The sequence below is a fragment of the Typopeltis vanoorti genome, chromosome 7, assembly GCF_054136105.1.
Source record: "Typopeltis vanoorti isolate ZY-2024b chromosome 7, IOZ_Tvanoo_1.0, whole genome shotgun sequence".
NCBI lineage: Eukaryota > Metazoa > Arthropoda > Arachnida > Uropygi > Thelyphonidae > Typopeltis > Typopeltis vanoorti.
The window spans coordinates 4,518,959-4,538,230 of record NC_143555.1 but is presented as its reverse complement, the minus strand read 5'-3'; the positions used below and the strand labels follow the sequence as shown (position 1 = coordinate 4,538,230).

Sequence of the window (19,272 nt, the reverse complement as noted above, 5' to 3'; positions counted from 1 at the left end):
TCCAAAGCCATAGTGTAACAATAATTGCACAGCAGCCAAAGAAGCCCAGAAGAAAGCTTGGGATATTTTCTGGTACCCACAATAACAAACCTAATTACTCTGAAACGTGCACAGGCTTGAGCCAGAAAGAATCCTGGATCCAATTTACTTCTTCTATATCAAGATCCACCAAGAGCATAGAATTATGGGAAAAAATCTAGAAAATGAAAGGCAGATATACCACCCACTGGCTCTCTATCCTTGATCTTAATAGTTGATCCAGCAGCAACGCAGACACACTTGGGGAGACTTTTTCAAAAACATTGGCAATATCTTTTTATCCCCCTGTCCTTGCCCAAAAAAGCAAAGCATAAAAACAACACAGAAGAATACAATAGGCCATTTACCAAAATAGAACTGAAAGCTGTTTGCTTAAATGTTGTCAAACTGCTGTTGGACCTGATGATATCCATTAAGTGATGGTAAAACATCTTTCAACATCTGCCATGGATCAACTATTACATCTATATAACAGAATTTTCTGATACCTGCATTTCATAAGTCATGGAGGGATCCAAAATTCCTAAATGACTATCGTCCAATTGCTCTGACTGGCTGCTTGTGCAAGATTCTGGAAAAAATTATTAAACAGATTAAACACAATCTGGCTTTCAAAAATATCACTCTATTAATGATCAAATCTTGTCTGGTTGGAGGCATCGATTAGAGATGCCTTCCTAAAATGTTAGAATCAATTTTTTTTGGATATGGAAAAAAGAATAGGACACTGCTTGAAGATTTGGGATACTGAAAGATTTACATAATTTCGGACTTAGATGGAATTTCCCCTTTTTATCAAAATCTTCCAAGTGCAGGTGGGTACTGCCCTCTTCCGTTCCTATAACCAAGAAGAGGGAGTCTTGCACGGTTCTGTCTAAGTGTCACACTTTTTGCAATCACAGTCAACTAGATAACAGAACAACTTCCTCCAACAGTAATGCCCTATATGTGGATGTTTATCATCTTCTATTATTCAGGTAATATGAGAGTCATAGAAAGACAGCTGCAGCAAGCCCTTGACTCTCTCAAAATGGATGCTCACAAATAGATTTCAATTTTCACGGCAGAAGACAGTTTGTGTGCATTTCTGCTGCAGGCGTAATCTTCATCCATATCTCTGGCTAGGACTATTCCCAGTTGCACTGTAAGTCAAGTTCTTGGGAATTGATATTTGAAACTCGCATTCCTTTCTCATGTATGTCAGTTAACAGACAAGTGCTGTAAAATAATAAATATTCTGTACACCCTATCTTCCATCCGCCAGGTAGTGATGTTCTATGCTTTGATCAAAACTTGACTATGAGTCCCAAGTCTATACTTCAGCCAGGGAGAGTACACTGCAATGACTAGACCCTATTCACCATCAGAATTAGAAATGAATCATATTTGTAATTGAACACTAACAATTGTCTCTGATATACATAACTAATATAAAATCTCTGCCAGAGCACCTCACATATCTAACCTTCCAATCACAATTCAAGAATCTCTACAACACTCCACCGACTGCCATAAAACCCTTTGGTGTTTGCAGATAAAAGCTCTCCTACAAGCTCTAGAAATTGCAGCAGACGACATAGCTCAGACACTATCAAATCCACTTCCACCATGGCAATCATACATGCCAGCATGTAGCTTTTCTTGTAGCAGGCTACCAAAATTTTCCATTCCTCCTGTTGTCTACTAGCAGCTCTTCTTTTCAAAGCTCATAAAACTGAATATACTCTGATTTTGTAACTGTCTACATAGGTGGCTCAAAATCTGAGGACTTAGGGAATATTTTGCTGCCTTTCCAGACACCATTATATCTACACAAATCCCACCAGAGTGTAGCAGCTTTACAGCAGAAACAGCAGAACTGTATGCAATGGAGCTTACATTAAAATACATTAGTTCCATCACTTCCAAAGGTGCATAACATATTCAGTCTCGCAAAGTTCTCTCCAAGAAGTAAGAAGTCTAGAGCTACAGCAACATTCAGTGCTCTCTTGAATTCAATACAGTGGTAGCTTGAGATACGAGTGCCCAACATACAAGTTTTTTGAGATACAAGCCGTCACTAGGGGTCGATTTTTTGCTTTGAGTTACGAGCCCGCTTCGGTAACGTCACAACCACCACTCTGCTCAGATTCCTGAGTCTTGCGCGTCGTTCAGTTCACATGTTTACCTCACCGCAGAAGCATTTCTGTCGTGTTGAATTTTAATTTTGTATGTACAGTTATTTAGCTAATTTTTTTCGTATAACCACGAGTCCAAAGAAGAGTGGTGAGAAAAGCAAAAAGATGATATCCATGGAATTAAAGCGTGAGATAATAGACAAACATGAGCAAGGCGTAAGAGTAATAGACTTGGCAACGCAGTACGATCGCACTACTTCTACAATATGTACTATTCTGAAGCAGAAGGACTCGATAAAGGCTATAACTCCAGCTAAGGGCATTAAAATTATTTTAAAGCTATGCAACTCTGTCCATGAAAAGATGGAGAACCTGCTGATTTTTTGGTTGACAGGGAAGCAGCTCGCAGGAGACACTGTGACAGAGACTATAATTTGCATGAAGGCACGAGCCATTTAAGCAGATTTGCTGCAGCAGACCCCAGATACTTCATCATAGGAGGCTTCACAAGAGCAGTTCAAAGCGAGTTGTGGGTGGTTCGAAAATTTCCGAAAAAGGACCAGCATTCACTCCGTTGTCAGGCATGGTGAGGAATTTGTAAAAACCTTTGCTGAATTGATCGAAGCCAAAGGATACATCCCCCAACAAGTTTTCAACTGTGACGAGACAGGGCTCTTCTGGAAGAAGATGCCAGGTCACAAGCCCATGAAGGATATGTTGACCCTCGCACTGTGTGCAAATGCGAGTGGCAACTGCAAGATCAAGCCGCTACTCGTATACCACTCAGAAAATTCCAGAGCCTTCAAGACACATAAGGTTTTAAAAGAAAAACTGCAGGTTATGTGGAGGGCAAACCCAAAGGCAGTTTTTTGTGCAGTGGGTCAACTTGGTCTTTGGTCCTGCCGTTAAGGAATACCTCGAGGTCAATGACTTACCCCTGCAAGCCCTTCTCATCCTTGACAATGCTTCTGCCCACCCACCAAACCTCGAGGACGACATCCTCAAGGAGTTCAGCTTTATAAAGGTTCTCTACTTTCCACCCAGCACCATCCTTATCCTACAGCTCATGGACCAACAGGTGATCTCCAATTTCAAGAAACGTTTTACCAAACACATGCTCCGACACTGCTTTGAGGTTATGGAGAGCGCAAACCTCACCCTTCGAAAGTTCTGGAAGGACTACTACAACATTGTCATATGCTTCAAAATTATTGATATGGCCTGGCAGGGTGTTACAAAAAGGACCTTGACCTCTGCATGGAAAAAGCTATGGCCTGAGGCTGTGGCTGAAAGGGACTTTGAAGGATTTAGACCTGAAGAGAAAGTGCTGGAGGAGATTGTGTCCCTCGGAAAGTCCATGGGCCTGGAGGCGGATGAGGGAGACATCGAAGACCTTGTCGCTGCACATTCCGAGGAACTGACGATGGAGGAGTTGGCGGAATGACACACGCAGCAACATACGGAGGTTCTGCAGGAGATTGGTACAACTGCAGAGGCAGAGGAGTTTATCTCTTCAAGTGAGATAAAGAAAGTATTGGCAATGTGAGAAAAAGTTTCGGACTTTATTGAAAAGAAACACCCTGAAAAAGTTGGAACTGGTCGTGCAGTGACACTTGCCTAACTCATTTCAGAAACATTCTAAAAGGGAGGAAGAAACAAAGCTCCTTGGACAGGTTTCTATTGAAACGCCCTGCGGATGAAAGCGTAGCAAAAAAAGAAAAAACTTGTGAAGAAGAAAATTAAATTAAGCAAAAGTGAAGTGAAAGAAAAAATTAATACCATATGCTAAACAGCTCCGCCAACATCTGTTTATTTCTTTAGATTCTCTTTTACATGTATGTATGTACAGCATTCGGTTTTATTTTGTTTGTATACAATATTTGTTTATTATAAAAAAATTGGAGTGTTTTTTTGGGGGGGCTGGTACGAATTAATCTCATTTTAATTAATTTCAATGGGGAAAATTGATTTGAGATACGAGCATTTTGACTTACGAGCTCGGTCATGGAATGAATTAAACTCATATCTCAAGGTACCAATGTACTTCCTTTTTCAGTTATGGAAGCAACACCTTGTTATTTGCTTTGGTTGGATTCCAAGCCATGTTGGGATTAAGGGAAATGAGACAGCAGATAGTACAGTGAGGTCAGCTCATTTCTTAAACATTATTGGCAGATTAGCAAACAAAAACTACAATCCCAGTGGCAGCTATCTTGGAACAGAGAGACTAACAATAAGCTGTATTAAATTGTGACAGTCTAGCCTTTGCAGGCTTTGAACAGAGGAAGCTGTTCTTGCTAGGCTCTGCATAGGTAATAGTCATCTTACACATGCCTATTTACTGAGGGCCAATGACCCACTACATGTGAGAAATGCAACACCCCTCTCACCATTAGTCATATTCTGATAAATGCAGCACTTCACACGAGAGAGGAATGATATTTTTACTTATCTAGCTCAGCTCTGTACATTCAGGCAGATGGTATCAGACTCAGACAAATTGCATATTTTTTACTTTTTTTACAAAAAAATAATTTGCACAAACACATTTGACTGTAATTTTATATATATGTAGATACTGCACTGCTTAACTTAATTTCTGTACATACATATTTTTTGCTAATTTTTCTTTGACTGTTTCTGTGCTGCTGTAAACTTTGCTATGGCACAGTATGACCTGTGTTGTCCTTGTGCCACTAAACCAAACTAAACCAATTCTCCTCTCCTCAACTCGGACCACAATCTCATATAAGTCAGTCTCTCTCTCTCTCTTAAAAAGCCCCTCTGACACTACAAAGGAGCCAATTAGGATGACCCTCTGGAATTTCTACTCCTCCTTTCTTTGGTATGACTATTGCTTCTGCTCACCTGATTCTAACATCTGATGTGAACGAGTCACAGAAATTATTCTCACTGCTATGAATAATTGAAGGCTGTCACTCAATCCATAATCCTCATCTGCTCTCCAAGCTCTGGTCCAACTGAAAATGTGTCAAGGCAATCAAAGAAAAAAATTCAACTTGCCGCATGTGGCTTGCAGCAAGAACTACAGCTTCGTACTCCGTTTATACCATAGCACTCATCAGCAGAAAACTTACCTTCTGTCCAAATGGAAGCTGTCTTTTGGTCATCTGCACTTTCACCTCTATCTCATCCTGATGGCACCACTGTTACTCACCCAAAGATAAAGCTGACCTCCTAGCATCACTCTTTTCCTCAAACTCCTGCATAGATAACCAAGGGAAATCACCTCTACCGTACCGGAATCTAAGCACTGTATGCCTCCTATAGTTTTTCGACAAAAAGTCATCAGAAAACTACTAAACTTGGATACTAAAAAGTCTTCTGGTCCTGATAGCATCTCTCCAATTGTTTTTAAACACTGTGTTCCAGAGCTAACACTTGTCCTGCATCATCTCTATAATATACATCCCAAATGCATGGAAAAGGGTGATAGAAGTCTACTGTCAAACTACTGACCAATTGCCATCACTCTGTCCTCTCCAAAATAATGGAGAAAGTCATCAAGATGCCAACTCCTTCATTACTTAGAAGCATATTTATAACTGGTGCCTTAAACATTGATCTACATACTATCCTACAATGGGGGTGAGGACAACCTTGTTATGTTCAATGCCACCAAAACAGAGCCATGCCTTTTCTCACAAAAGAGATCCAAGCAATATACAAATCACCACCTCTGGGTCTCGCTCCTACTGATGAGACCTCAATAAAGGTTGAAACCGGTTTGGGTAGTGACCATTCCCTTAATGCATAGCATTATACATGTCTGCATGAATATGTGCTTTGCATTATGGGATACTAAAGCAGGTGATGAGAAGTTATACCACCTTTGCCACGAGTTGCCCCAGTCCTGAAAATACTTCAGGCGTAAAGTTTGTTTGCTTACACAAAGGATTAAACCAAATATATAATTGGTAGCTTAGCCAGGTGAAAAAACTTCCATCAACTACTCTGACATCCCTGGCTATAAGATCATTTATAACTAGTGCCTTAAACATTTCTGGTGGCTTTTTTCTATCACTTGTTACCTAAATTAATAAATATTATTCCAGACGTCCAAAATATCTTTTGAATTTCTTTAATCATTATTCTTTCCTCTATTCTTAAGTAGTCTTCAAACATGACTTTCTCATATGTATGTTTCCAATATGTTCCCATGGCTTTAGTTTCAGACTTCAATAAATATATCCTTAGCACAGTCAATCAACAGTTTCTTCAATGTTTGTCTCCTAGTCTCCAAAGTTTGGCTCTTATTTTTAAGATCTTTTATTTTTAAAATTCCACAATAATATCTTATTTTTATTATTTGGATATCTCCATGGGGTCTGAAGAGAATGATCATACTAACACATTACCTGACCTCTCAACACGTTCACTGATAAAAAATAAAAAAAATCACAACTATCTCCCATGTAAATCAACCAAATTTTGTAACCCATAAACATCACCTAGCTTCTGATCTTCTCCATCACATAAATCCTCATTCCCAAGAAATCCCAGTGACCAAGTCAAGCCTTATAAAGAAGAATAACTTATCTTAAGGTGTGTATTCTTCAAAATCCAAGTGATACGTTGAGACAGTCTGTTCATTTCTGTAACATATCCTCTACACTTTGACTTCATGTCCATCATCACCACATAGATATGATTAATGAACAAATTAAGCAGCAGCAGTCCAAGCAGTCTTGTGGTATATACTCTGGTCATCTAAGTTAGTTGGCTTTTCATTTTTGATTCTGTTCTCCCATATCTTACTCTTTGATGCCGATTAGAATCAAAGAGTAGCATATGGCTGAGTGGTGCACTCTTTTATCCTCACTGACTTCATATCTATCACCATTTGTTTCCATTTTCATAATTGACTTCATGTAATATCCTGATTAGTAGTATTCTTCATCATCTAACTCATCACTTTATTACAGAAGTGAATAAATTACTAATGCAGCGGATACCCGTCTCAAAACTGTGCTGATTCAAAGAGTATCATATTCCTTTCCAACAGTTCCTAAATTCTGGCCTTAACTTTACCAATACATCAACCATACTTCTCAGATCATGTTGGAAGTTTAATGGAAGATTTACAGCACTATGAAAGGATTACAATAACTCTTGTAATACACACAATACTAAATGACACAAGTGGATGACTCTAAAGCCACATCTAGGTGGTGTGCCCTCTATGGGTGTCTGTAGATGGCCTAGAATGTCAAGTGGGACCACTGACAATTATTGTTTCCCAAATTTTGGGAAGTTTTATTGCATCTGTATTTATTTAAATTCAGTTGATTTCTGAGTGCAATGCAGATTCTAATCTTTCCTTTTTAAATTTACTATGGTGGAGCATGGGGGTGGTTTTCTTCCAGGAGATCCTGTGGGTTATATCCAATACATGGTCTGCAAAGCCAGACTGATCATAGTCATGATTACAGATGTACGATTTGTGTTTTTCTAAATGAATAGTCGCTGATCTACCAGTCTGTCTGAAGTAAGCCAACTTGCAGGAACAGGGTACCTACTCCAGGCACTGAGACAGGAGGGAACGGATAAGGGTAGCAAGTTTCCAGTGGGGCTTAAAAGCTGTGTAGAGATTGTACAGGTCTTTCTCTGAGATTGTGCTACCTACATCCCACTAGATCATGATCCTACAAAAAAGGAAATTAAAAAATTTACTTAAAGGTATCTTCCTGGCCGCAGATACCACTGATGCTCCATGCTACAAATTGTCAAAACAGCTGGCTAACTCTCTTACCACCCCTCAATGGACTCACCACATCCTATATAAAAAACACTACCCATTTTAAAACCTTGATTGAAAATCCTATATAAAAAAACACTATCCATTTTAAAATCTGGATTGAAAATCTAACTTTAAATAATACAGATATATTGGTAAGCTTTGACATTGTCTCACTGTTTACAATAATCCCTTAAATGACATCTTAGATCTCTTTTCCTTTGCTATCAATTCTGATTATTTTTCTTGAAAGAACAAAATTTACGAACAGATAGAGGGAACTGCTATGGGTTCACCCTCTTGCCAATTTTTACATGGAAAATTTTGAAAAACAAGCCACAGACTCAGCCCCATCTCAAACCTTCTATCTGGCTAAGATATGTAGATGATGTGTTCTCTAATTAGCCTCATGGTTCAGAAATATTGGACTACTTCCTCAGTGACCTCAATAGCCTGCATCCAAGAATCCACTTTATGATGGAAAAGAAAAATAACAATAGTTTACCCTTCCTAGACAAGTTAGTAACACGTCTTCCTAATTCCTAATAGTAACCTTTCCTTCACTGTATATAGAAAACCCACTCACACAGGCAGATACATTCACAAACTTTCCCACCACCACCACCCCTCTCAACAATATTGCACTATTAAAACTCTAATCATCATCATCATCATCATCATCAAATTCCTGCCATGTACCCTCAAGGGGTGTACAGGATATGACAGTACTACATCATTACTAACTTCCTATCTACAATTTTCCTCCAAATCAGTCTGTTACTTGTCAAGACTCCAACATTATCAGATCTTATATTTCTATCGTCTAGGGCACTTTGTACCGTATCAATCCACCTATATCTTGGTCTTCCTCTGGGTCGTTTTCCTGCCAACCTGGCAGAGAACACTTGTTTTGCTAATCTTTCCTCTCCCATTCTATTTAAGTGACCATACCATCTGAGATTAGCTCTGCTAACGCATTCCTGGATGCTGACAATGTCAAGTTCTTTCCTAATATCCTCATTTTTAATATGATATTGCCATTGATGCCATCTGTTCACGCTTCTAATCTTTCTCAGGACTCTCATATCTGCGGTCTCTAGTCTTTGGTCAAGTGTTTTACTTCTGACCCAGCTCTCAGATCCATAAGTTAAAATTGGTTTGAACACAGTCTTGTATACAGCTAATTTAGTGTTCCGACTAATTTCTTTCTTATTCCATATGAATTTATTCAATTGGCTTCCCACGATACCAGCTTTGCTGATTCTGTTGTCTATTTCTATATTTAGTTTACCATCTTCAGTAAAAATTGTGCCTAAGTAGCTGAAATGTTTTACTTGTTCCACAGGTTCTCCATTCACAACACAGTTGACATTTTCAATGATTCTGCCTATTTTCGTTGTCTTTGTCTTTTTATTGCTGACCTTCATACCATATCTATTACAACAGCTATTCAATTTAGTCAGAGAATCTTGCGGATTTATTTAGAAGTATAACATCATCCGCATAAAGCAAAGAGCTCTAATCAATAGCTTATAATCTTTGTTCCAGTGGGTCTCTTTCAACCGAACTCAACCACATACATAACACCTTCCTTTCCAATGGTTACAATGATTACAGAATTAAAAAAATAATCTGTTCCTCCTCCATTACTTCAGAAGGATTTCAGAAATGCCATCACCATCCCCTACATCCATGGCACATCAGAAAAAATTGCCAGGTCTTTAAAAAAGTACTACCTCTGCACAGCTTTTAAGCCTTGCCAGAAACTTGTTACCCTTATCTGTTCTACCAAAGATCAACTCCCTCCTCTCTCAGTGCCTGGATCCTGTTCCTGCAAGTTGGCTTACTTCAGGCAGACAAGGTAGATCAGCGACCATTCATTTAGAACACAAATCGTACATCTGCAATCAAGATTATGGTTAATCTGGCCTTGCAGACCATGTAGTGATACAATCCACAGGATCTCCTGGAAAAAAACCACCTTGCTCTACCAAACTAAATTTAAAAAAAAAAAGGAAAGACTGTTTTTAGAATCTGCAGCAACACTCAGAAATCAACCAAATTTAAATAAATACAGATGCATAAAACTTCCCAAAATTTGGGAAGCAATAATTGTCAGATGTCTCACTTTACATCCTAAGCCACCTACTTTAGAGTCACGTGTTTCATTTAGTATTGTGTTGTCTTTGTGTGTGTTACAAGAGTTATTTGTAATCCCTGAAGGCTAGTGGAATGGGCTGACATTAATTAATAACATAAAACATGGTATTGATTACAAATTTTCATTTTTGATTCCAAAGATGCGTCTACTTTTAAATCAGGGATATGGGGTACATAAACTAACCCTGACATATGTTTCACTACAAAAGACACTTTTGAAAATGCACTATTACAAAATAGGTACTTTAGCACTTCCTGCACTCCCAACATCAACATATTGTATTATTAGTTGGCACCCAAATACAAGCATTTCATTCCTCATCACTACCTCAAGTAGGAAACTATTATAGATATTGTGAATATGATTATAGCCACAAAAAAAAACAAAAAAACTATGTCCCACAAGGATCTCATATAGAACATATACTGGGATGGAATGAAAAATGCAAGAAAAACCAGAAACCAGCCCAAATCAAATATCTGATTATTTAATTAAAAAATGTCTAGAGATAAGTCAGATCATCAACTTCTTACAGGATAAAATATTTTGAAAAGACACTGTTGACTCTCCTAGTATCTCTTCATCATTCACTGAAGCAGAGCTTACGATGGCTGTTAAAGAAATAAAACCAGCAAAGTCTCTGGGATGGGATGGTGTCCATCCAGAATTGTTCATAAATATTTTAAACATGGGGTAGATTACTAGTAAGTTTAAATGGGTGAAAATCATAGCCATTATGAAATGACAAAAAGCCTGCTGATCAACCAGAAAGCTATAGGCTAATATCTCTTCTTAGGGTTTGCTATAAGCTGAAAGACTTATTTATAATAGAGTTAATACTCTTCCACCTAATAAAACTGGTTTTAGACTGTACTGAAATGGCAATGACCAGGTCTTACCCTAACTACATACATCGAAGCAGGATTTGAGAATTGGGACTGTATTTATAGACCTTACTGTAGGTTATGATATAGTATGGAGAAAGAGGATAATTCACGAGCTCCTGGAAATCCCAAAATGTAATAAAATGCTTTTTGATGGGATTATTCAGGTGATGATGATGGGTAATGAATAGTAAACCAAGAATAGTAAATGTTGGCCTTTCCCAAGGATTTCTCGCCCAACTGCTATTTAATTCGTATATAGCTGATCGCCCTCAAATATGCTGGCAACCTTGCAATTACAACACAACATATAAGAGGTTTTGGAGAACACCTTGAATGGGGACACGTTGCACCAGTATTGTAGAAAACAGAGGCTCACATTGAGTACCATGAAGACAAAATCCTGCTGCCTCCATCTAAATCTGTATTTCCCAAAGTGAGGTACATGTACCCCAAGGGATACATGAAGCTTATATTTTCTTGCAATATTGTTGTAGGTAAGTGTAGGTCTATTATATAATTAATTTTTCAATAGCTAAAAAAAAAAAAAATCTAAAGGACGTTTTAATCTAAATGTGTCTTTTGGCATGTATCAATTGAGCTTTGTTAGAGTTGTGTCTGGTTGATGGCATGATTGCCTTCCATTTGCACACTTCCAACTCTGTTCATTAAAAGTTTAAATTCAAACAGTTCAACCCCTGCGGTTAGAACTCTCTGCTAAATTTCAGAATTATTTTTATCTGAAATTGTAGCAATGCTCAAGTGATGGTTTCACCACCCAAACATGGATCTATACATGTTTAATTGTGTTTCCGTCACAAATTGTGACAGGTGTACAGGTTATACATACATGGATAATACTTACTTTTTTAGCAGTTGTGTTTTTGGTTATTAACAAATCTTGTAGTGCAGTCTGATAATATTTATAAAACCCCTTTAAAACGAGTTCTTTGAAAGGTACAATAGAAAACAGAGAAAGAACACATTGATGCATCTGGATCAAATATTTGTAACGAAGTAATGAGTGCAAGACATTATTATATTATAACACTAATATGAAAAAATGAATACCTTCATTCATGTTTGAATGAAATATTAGTATAATGCCATTCCTGAGAGGGGGATATGCTGGCATTAATAAGTTTTTAAAAGTGGTACGTGAATACTGAAAGTTTGGGAAACACCGATGTAAGTAATAAGACAGCTAACCTCACAATCCTGATCCTAAGTATCGTGGTATTATTTTGAGTAGAACTTAATCATATAATAAACATCTTGCGAAAGTGGCTGCTAAACTAAGAACAAGGAATAACATTCTCAGCAATCTGGCTGGTACATCCTGGGAGCATATACATCTACCTTCTGCGATTCTGCACTGGGAACAGTATACTTAGCAGTTAATTACTGCTTAACCGTTTAGCTGAACAGTTAGTATACAATAAAATTGACACAGTTTTAAATCAGACAATGCAAATTATTATGTGGCACTATTATAATAATGCCTCTATTTGGCTCCTAGTTCTAAGTCATATAGAACCACCTCATATAAGGAGAAATAGGAATCTACTATGAGAGTTTAATAAAATTTGGAGGATGCATATCTTCCTATTAACCATGATATAAATAATGGATTCAATTAATTAAAATCAAGACATCTGCTGGCTGAATACACCAAGAAACTCGCTTCTGGTAAACATTTATATGATGAACTAGAAGCATGAAACTCTGATCGGATTAAAAGGGCTTCTATGGTATGACAGCCTCTCTTCAGCAGTCAACATCCTGCAGGATCTGAGCTGCTTTGTAACATATGGATAACCCTCAACAGTGTATGAAGCTGCCATGGTCAATGTAGTTACTTGTTCGACAAGTGATTAGTACAGAATTCTCTAGCATGCAACTGTGGGCCAAAAACCAGACTGTTCACATCACTAATGAGCACTCATGTAGAGCATTCAGAAGCAGCAGCATCATTTAGATTTGAAAATTGATTTCTTTTTCTAAATCATGTATGTGATGCTTTATGCTTAAAAAAAAAAAAAAATCTAGCTGAGTTCCAAATTATCAGCCTGTCTGTGTTCATTCAGCATCCTAATGGATATCTCCATAAGATGATGATTAGGTGTTAGGTCAGAAGTCCAAGTCAAGTTTTTTTCTCCCATTTATGTGGCTGTGGCCCTTAATCAAATCCTACTTTCATTAAATAAAAAGAACTAAAATAAAATATAAATATGTAAATACAAATGTATCAGTGACAGTCCTTCTAGTATGTTTATTTAAACAAATAAATGAGCAGGCTCATGGTACCACTGTTATTCTTTCTTTCTTTCCTTCCCCAAACAGAAATTAATAATTATGCAGCCAATCAGAAACATTCAGACATTGCTGCAATCTTACAAACCAATAAATGCAGAATTTCTTGGCGAAGTGAGATAATAAAATTTATAATGAAAAATTATAATACATGCCTGGTTGCCTTCAATCACATATCCCAGTAAAAGAGCTATATATGCTGCAACAATGCTGTGTTCCATATGTTTGCCAGCCTTCTGAAGTGCTGTAATAATCAAGTTATAGTAAGCTAGATGATTAAACATTATTAAAGATAACAATAACATTAAAAGCAATTACTCTTTACAATAGATGAATTTAAAAAAAACTGTTATATAGTAATAAATATGAAAGTGCAGTAATAACAAAAGAGTCAAAACACACACACACACACACCACTAGTTCTCTCATATTTTCAGTTTCTTTCTTTCTTTTTTTTTTCTTCCAAATTGTAAAATTCTTGTTTTGGTCTATTATGACAGTGCTTCCCAAACTTCTGGATGTCAAGGCTCCCTTTGAAAAAATTAAAATATTCAAGCCCCCCCCGAAAAAAAATTGTAACATAGACATATATTATTGTATTTATATTCAATACAAAACATACACAGTGAATATTGCAAAAATCAAATGCAAATATTACATTTTTAGCATCTTACATACGCATTCGACATGGCACATTATCTCATATTTTTATATAGACAGATATATTGTTATTGTACATTTGCAGTACAAGTACATGAAACGTAAAACGATTAGTAATAAAGAAAGAATTAAAAACATAAAAGAAGTTTAATAACAATCTAATATGATGGATGTGTTTCAATACTGCTACACCAATATCAGGTGAAATATTTGAAACTGCAATTCTTAGATTTCTGCTTTGAAATGAAATTTATATGAATAAGCATATATTTACTACTATTCAATAAGCGCTGAAATACACAGGAAGCAAAATTTGTGAACCCGCACCAATGTGCAATTTTTTTTCCATTAAAATATAAAAAATAACAAAAAATAAATATGTTCCTTTTAAGATAAAAAAATCTACTCAGTCTTAAAAGATTTGTTTTCATTATTTCACAGCCCCCAGTTTGGGAAGAGCTATATTATAATACAGTTCATTACCCTAGCAGAGATGTAACTGACTTTAATTAATTTCAAAAAACAGTTATACTACTTTAACTACTTACTAGCTTCACAAGGTAGGCAAAGAAAGTTCAACCTATATATAGTTGTCCAATCCAAAGCATACTTTTATAATTTAAATGGTGATCTGATGTTTTGTCTATTATTGTTCCAAAAACAAGTCATAATGGGAATTGTAGGTAATTAATCTGTGGTCAAAATGCATTTTTTGTTTCATTTCCTTTTCCTGTGTACCTAAATGTTTACATTGCTTCAAGTTAGATATGACTAAGTTGTATAATAAATATGGCGCTCTCAGTTTTTACCCCTTAAGAGCAGCAATGACAAAAAAAAAGTTAACGCCTTTTAGATACACTAGTGACAAGACTTCCTGATAGCTCATTGTCCTTCTCTATCTACAGAAAAGCCACTCGTACTTGTAGGTATTTACATAAACAATCACACCACCCTCAAAACTCTTGCTCACTCAGCTAGGGCTATTTGTTCTAAAGTGACAGCTCTTGAAACTGGGCTTAGGGACCTTCCCAACACCTTTTTAGCCGATAGCTACACCCCATATAAAACAGATAAAATATTACATGCCCCCCCCATCCCTCCTACACACAGGATCACAGCAAAACTAAGGGTACATTTGAAAAAATAGCCAAAGTTCTTTGCAAATATGATTTCCATGCCTTTCAAACCCTTCATTTAACTAGCTAATTTTATATGTTCTTTTAAAGATCGACTTCATCGTATTGAATATCATCATCATCAAATTCCTGACATCTACCCTCGGAGGTGGGGATTGTTACCGGATTTTATGACAGTACTATATGAAAAGTTACATCATCATCATTACTAACTTCCTATCAACAATTTTCATTCCAGATTAGCTCATCTGTCAACATTCATATATCAGATCTTATATTTCTGACTTCTAAGGCATTTTTCACTGTATCAATCAACCTACATCTTGGTCTTCCTCTGGGTCTTTTTCCTGCCATCCTGTCAAAATAACATTTGCTTAACTAATCTTTCCTTTCCCATTCTGTTTAAGTGATCATACCACCTGAGATTAGCTCTGCTAACAATGTCAAGTTCTTTCCTAATGGCCTCGTTTTTAATATGATACTGCCATTGTTGCCACCTGTTAATCTCCAGTCTTTGATCAAGTGTTTTATTTCTAACCCAGCTCTCAAATCCATAAGTTAAACCTGGTTCAACCTAATTTAGTGTTTTTTTCACTAATTTCTTTCTTATTCCATATATAAATTGATTCAGCTGCTTTCCTACCATATCAACTTCACTAAAAATTGTGCCTAAATAGCTGAAATGTTTTACTTGTTCTATAGGTTCTATGTTCAGGATGCAGTTGATGTTTTCAATGTTTCTGCCTATTTTCATACCAAATTTATTACAATACAGAAGTTATTCAATTTGGTGAGGGAATCCTACCGACTTGTCCACTATTTAGGAGTATAGCACAATCTGCATAAAGTAATGATGCTGAGATTGACAACTCCAACTTTGATTTCAGGTTTAATACCACTTTCCTTTATAATGTGATCCATATAAATGATGAATAACAGTGGATATAATGTATACCCTTGTCTCACACCTGACTTAACATTAAACCACCTTACTGTACCTCCTTCAATTCTAACTGCTGATTTACAGCTCAAATAGAGACTATGTATTGCTTGATGTAATCTTGAACATCAGGGAGTGTATAAAGTTCCTTGTGCTGCAAGTTAGTTACTTTGGACAGACTGGTAGATCGGTTAACATATGCCTCGAAGAAATATAAAAATTACATCCAAGATCATCTGTATGGCAAGTTGGGATTGGCAGACCGTGTGGATACTCCTCATATGATCAGATGGCAAAAAACATCATTATTACAGAGATGTCATTACAGGTCTGAGAGGCTATTCTTAGAATCAGAATCAGCTATGAAGCACTCTCCTAACCTCGACAAGCATGGATGCATTAATTTACCAAAGATTAAGACCTGATATCCAGACTTCTCTGAATTAACCTTGTAGTATCTGACCCAGTATCAGGAAGACCAAGATATAGGTGGATTGATACAGTAAAAAGTGCCTTAGAAGACAGAAATATAAGATCTGATAATGTTGGAGTCTTATACAGGTAACATTGATTTGGAGGAAAGTTGCAGGTAGGAAGTTAGTAATAATGCAAGTTCTTCATATAGTACTATCATATAAATAAAACGCAAAGTAAAAATCCAAGATTCCCTTCAATATAAAAATGAACTAAAGCAATTAAACACAGAGGTATATGAAGCTCTCTCAAAAGATAACGGTATGACAGAGAGGAGTTTAGAAGGAGGGCCATAATCGCAAATGATATTATGCGCAGGTTATGCGGACGGTGTGGTGTGGAATTTGTGGATGTGTGGAATGAGTTTGATGGGCGAAAGGACTTATACAAGATGGATGGCCTGCATTTGAATGGACTTGGTGTGCGGAGACTGGAAAAAGTGTTGCTGAATGAAGTGAAAATGGATGTGCAGAACCAGGGAAACTAGAACTACCAAGGAGGGGGGGGGGAGTGGATATCCAGACATCAGTGAGACAGTTGAGTGTAAAAATGTATATAATGTACCTGAGCCAGCAATAAGGACAAAAAATGGGAATGGGATATTTAGAATAACGCATCAAGATAGGGGTGGGATTAAGGGAACACTGCAATTCATGTATACTAATGCCAGGAGTATTAGGAACAAGAAGGAAGAATTTTTGGCCTTGATTGGCTCTTCCTGGCCACAGGTTATTGGCATTAGTGAAACATGGCTGATGGAAGATGATATAGTTAGTGGGATAGAATGTGTAGGTTATAGTATGTTTAGGAGGGACAGAGAGAATAAAATTGGGGGGAGGGGTGTTATTGATGATAGCTGATGAACTATAGCCAAGGAGAATTGAAGTATTGCAGGATAGTGAAAGGAGCTCATTTGAGGCTATTCGGTGTGAGATTGATACTGGCAGAATAAAATATACAGTTGGGTGCTGCTATAGACCAGGTGATGGAATAGATGGTGGAGATGGTATGCATAAACAAATTGATGAAATGAGTGGAAGGAGGGTAATTATTATGGGGGATTTCAACTATGGTAACATTGATTGGAAGGAGGAGAGGACACATGTGAGGAAGGAAATGGATTTTATTCAATTATTAAGGGATAACTATCTGAAACAGCATGTAATTGAAAATACTAGGGGTATGAGAGTGCTTGACCTGGTAATAGTATCTGAGAATTTGACTGTAATGAATATGACCATGTTGCCACCTATTGGTGAGAGTGATCATAAGGTCTTGACCTGGGAGGTGGCTAAAGGTGTGAAATTTGTGATTAAGACAGGGTATATGTGGAATTACCGTGCTGGCAAGTATGACAAGCTTAGGAGATTGCTTGGATCAGTGCCATGGCATGTACAACTGCAAGGGCTGGACGTCGATAGAGCATGGGAAGTGATCAAAGATCATTTACAGGAGGTTATGGCTGATTGTATACCTAAGGTCCGAATAGTGAAACGAGGAGGGGTTAAATGGATGAATAACACCATTAAGCTTGAGCTGCAAAAAAAGAAACAACTATGGAGGGAATTTAAAGAAAGGGGTGACCTGCAGGCACACGAACGGTATAAAGTACAGGCCAGAAGGGTAACGAGTGTGGTAAAAACAGCAAAAGCCGATTATGAAAGGAAACTAGCTATGCAAGCAAAAGAGAATCCCAAACAGTTCTTTCAATATGCTGCAAGCAAGAAAAAAACTGTACATGGCAAAATGATTTTAAGGAATGACAATGTTAAAGAGTTCACTGAACCAGTCGATATAGTGGAGTTACTGAGCGCGCACTTTGCAAAAGTATATCATCCAGGTGGTGACGTTGAAAAAATGAAGGAACCATTAGTTTATATGGGAATTGTGATGAATGAAGTGGAGGTGAATAGTCTGTTACAGAACCTTAATGTGAATACATCTGTGAGATTGGATGGTATACCGGCACGGGTCTTGCATGAAGCGGCTAATGAATTATCAGCGCCCTTGACCATGTTGTTTAATCTGAGTCTCAGGTCTGGCCTAGTCCCGAAGGCGTGGAAAGAGGGGAAAATAGTTTCACTGCATAAAGGAGGATCCAAGACTATGGTTGCAAATTACCGACCGATCAGCATATCAGGAGTCATTGTCAAGGTCTTGGAGAAAGTAGTCAAGGGAAAAATACAGGAATGGATTGATGAAAATGAGATACTGTACAGAGGACAGCATGGCTTTGTGAAGGGTAGATCATGCCTCAGTAACTTGCTCAAGTTTTATAACAAGGTGACGGCTGAACTGGATAAGGGAAATGGGTTTACAGTGATACTGCTGGATCTGGCAAAGGCGTTTGACAGGATACCACATGGAATTCTAATCCGTAAACTACAACATATGGGAATGGATATAGGGTTGGTGAGATGGATAGCTGGGTGGTTGATGGAGAGATATCAAAGAGTAGTTTATTCAGGAGTAGAGTCCAAAAAAACGGCCTGTGACTAGTGGTGTGCCACAGGGTTCTGTTCTTGGACCACTGCTGTTTAATCTGTTCATTAACGATATAGGGAAGGGTCTAAGTGGGACAGTTCATTTGTTCGCTGATGATGCAAAGTTGGGTAGGGCGATAGTGAATGCAGAAGATGTCAAAGTCTTGCAAGATGACTTAGATAGATTGGAGTTCTGGACTAAGGAGAATGGATGTCAATTTAATGTGACAAAATGTAAGGTTATGCATTTCGGAGTGAAAAGATTAGCAGCAGTATACCACATTGGTGGAACTGTACTCCAAGAGAT

The 19,272-nt window shown here is 37.4% G+C and overlaps 1 protein-coding gene across 2 annotated transcripts in view; it reads right to left on the bottom strand.

Annotated features, from left to right (window-relative positions):
• Window positions 1-19,272, bottom strand: part of LOC150104457 (wings apart-like protein homolog) — a 249,014-nt gene that overhangs the window by 23,580 nt on the left and 206,162 nt on the right. For both annotated transcript variants that reach the window (XM_090395636.1, XM_090395635.1), the window contains one exon: window positions 13,428-13,516. In XM_090395636.1, the coding sequence (XP_090251762.1) occupies window positions 13,428-13,516 (89 nt within the window). The remainder of the gene's footprint in view (window positions 1-13,427; window positions 13,517-19,272) is intronic.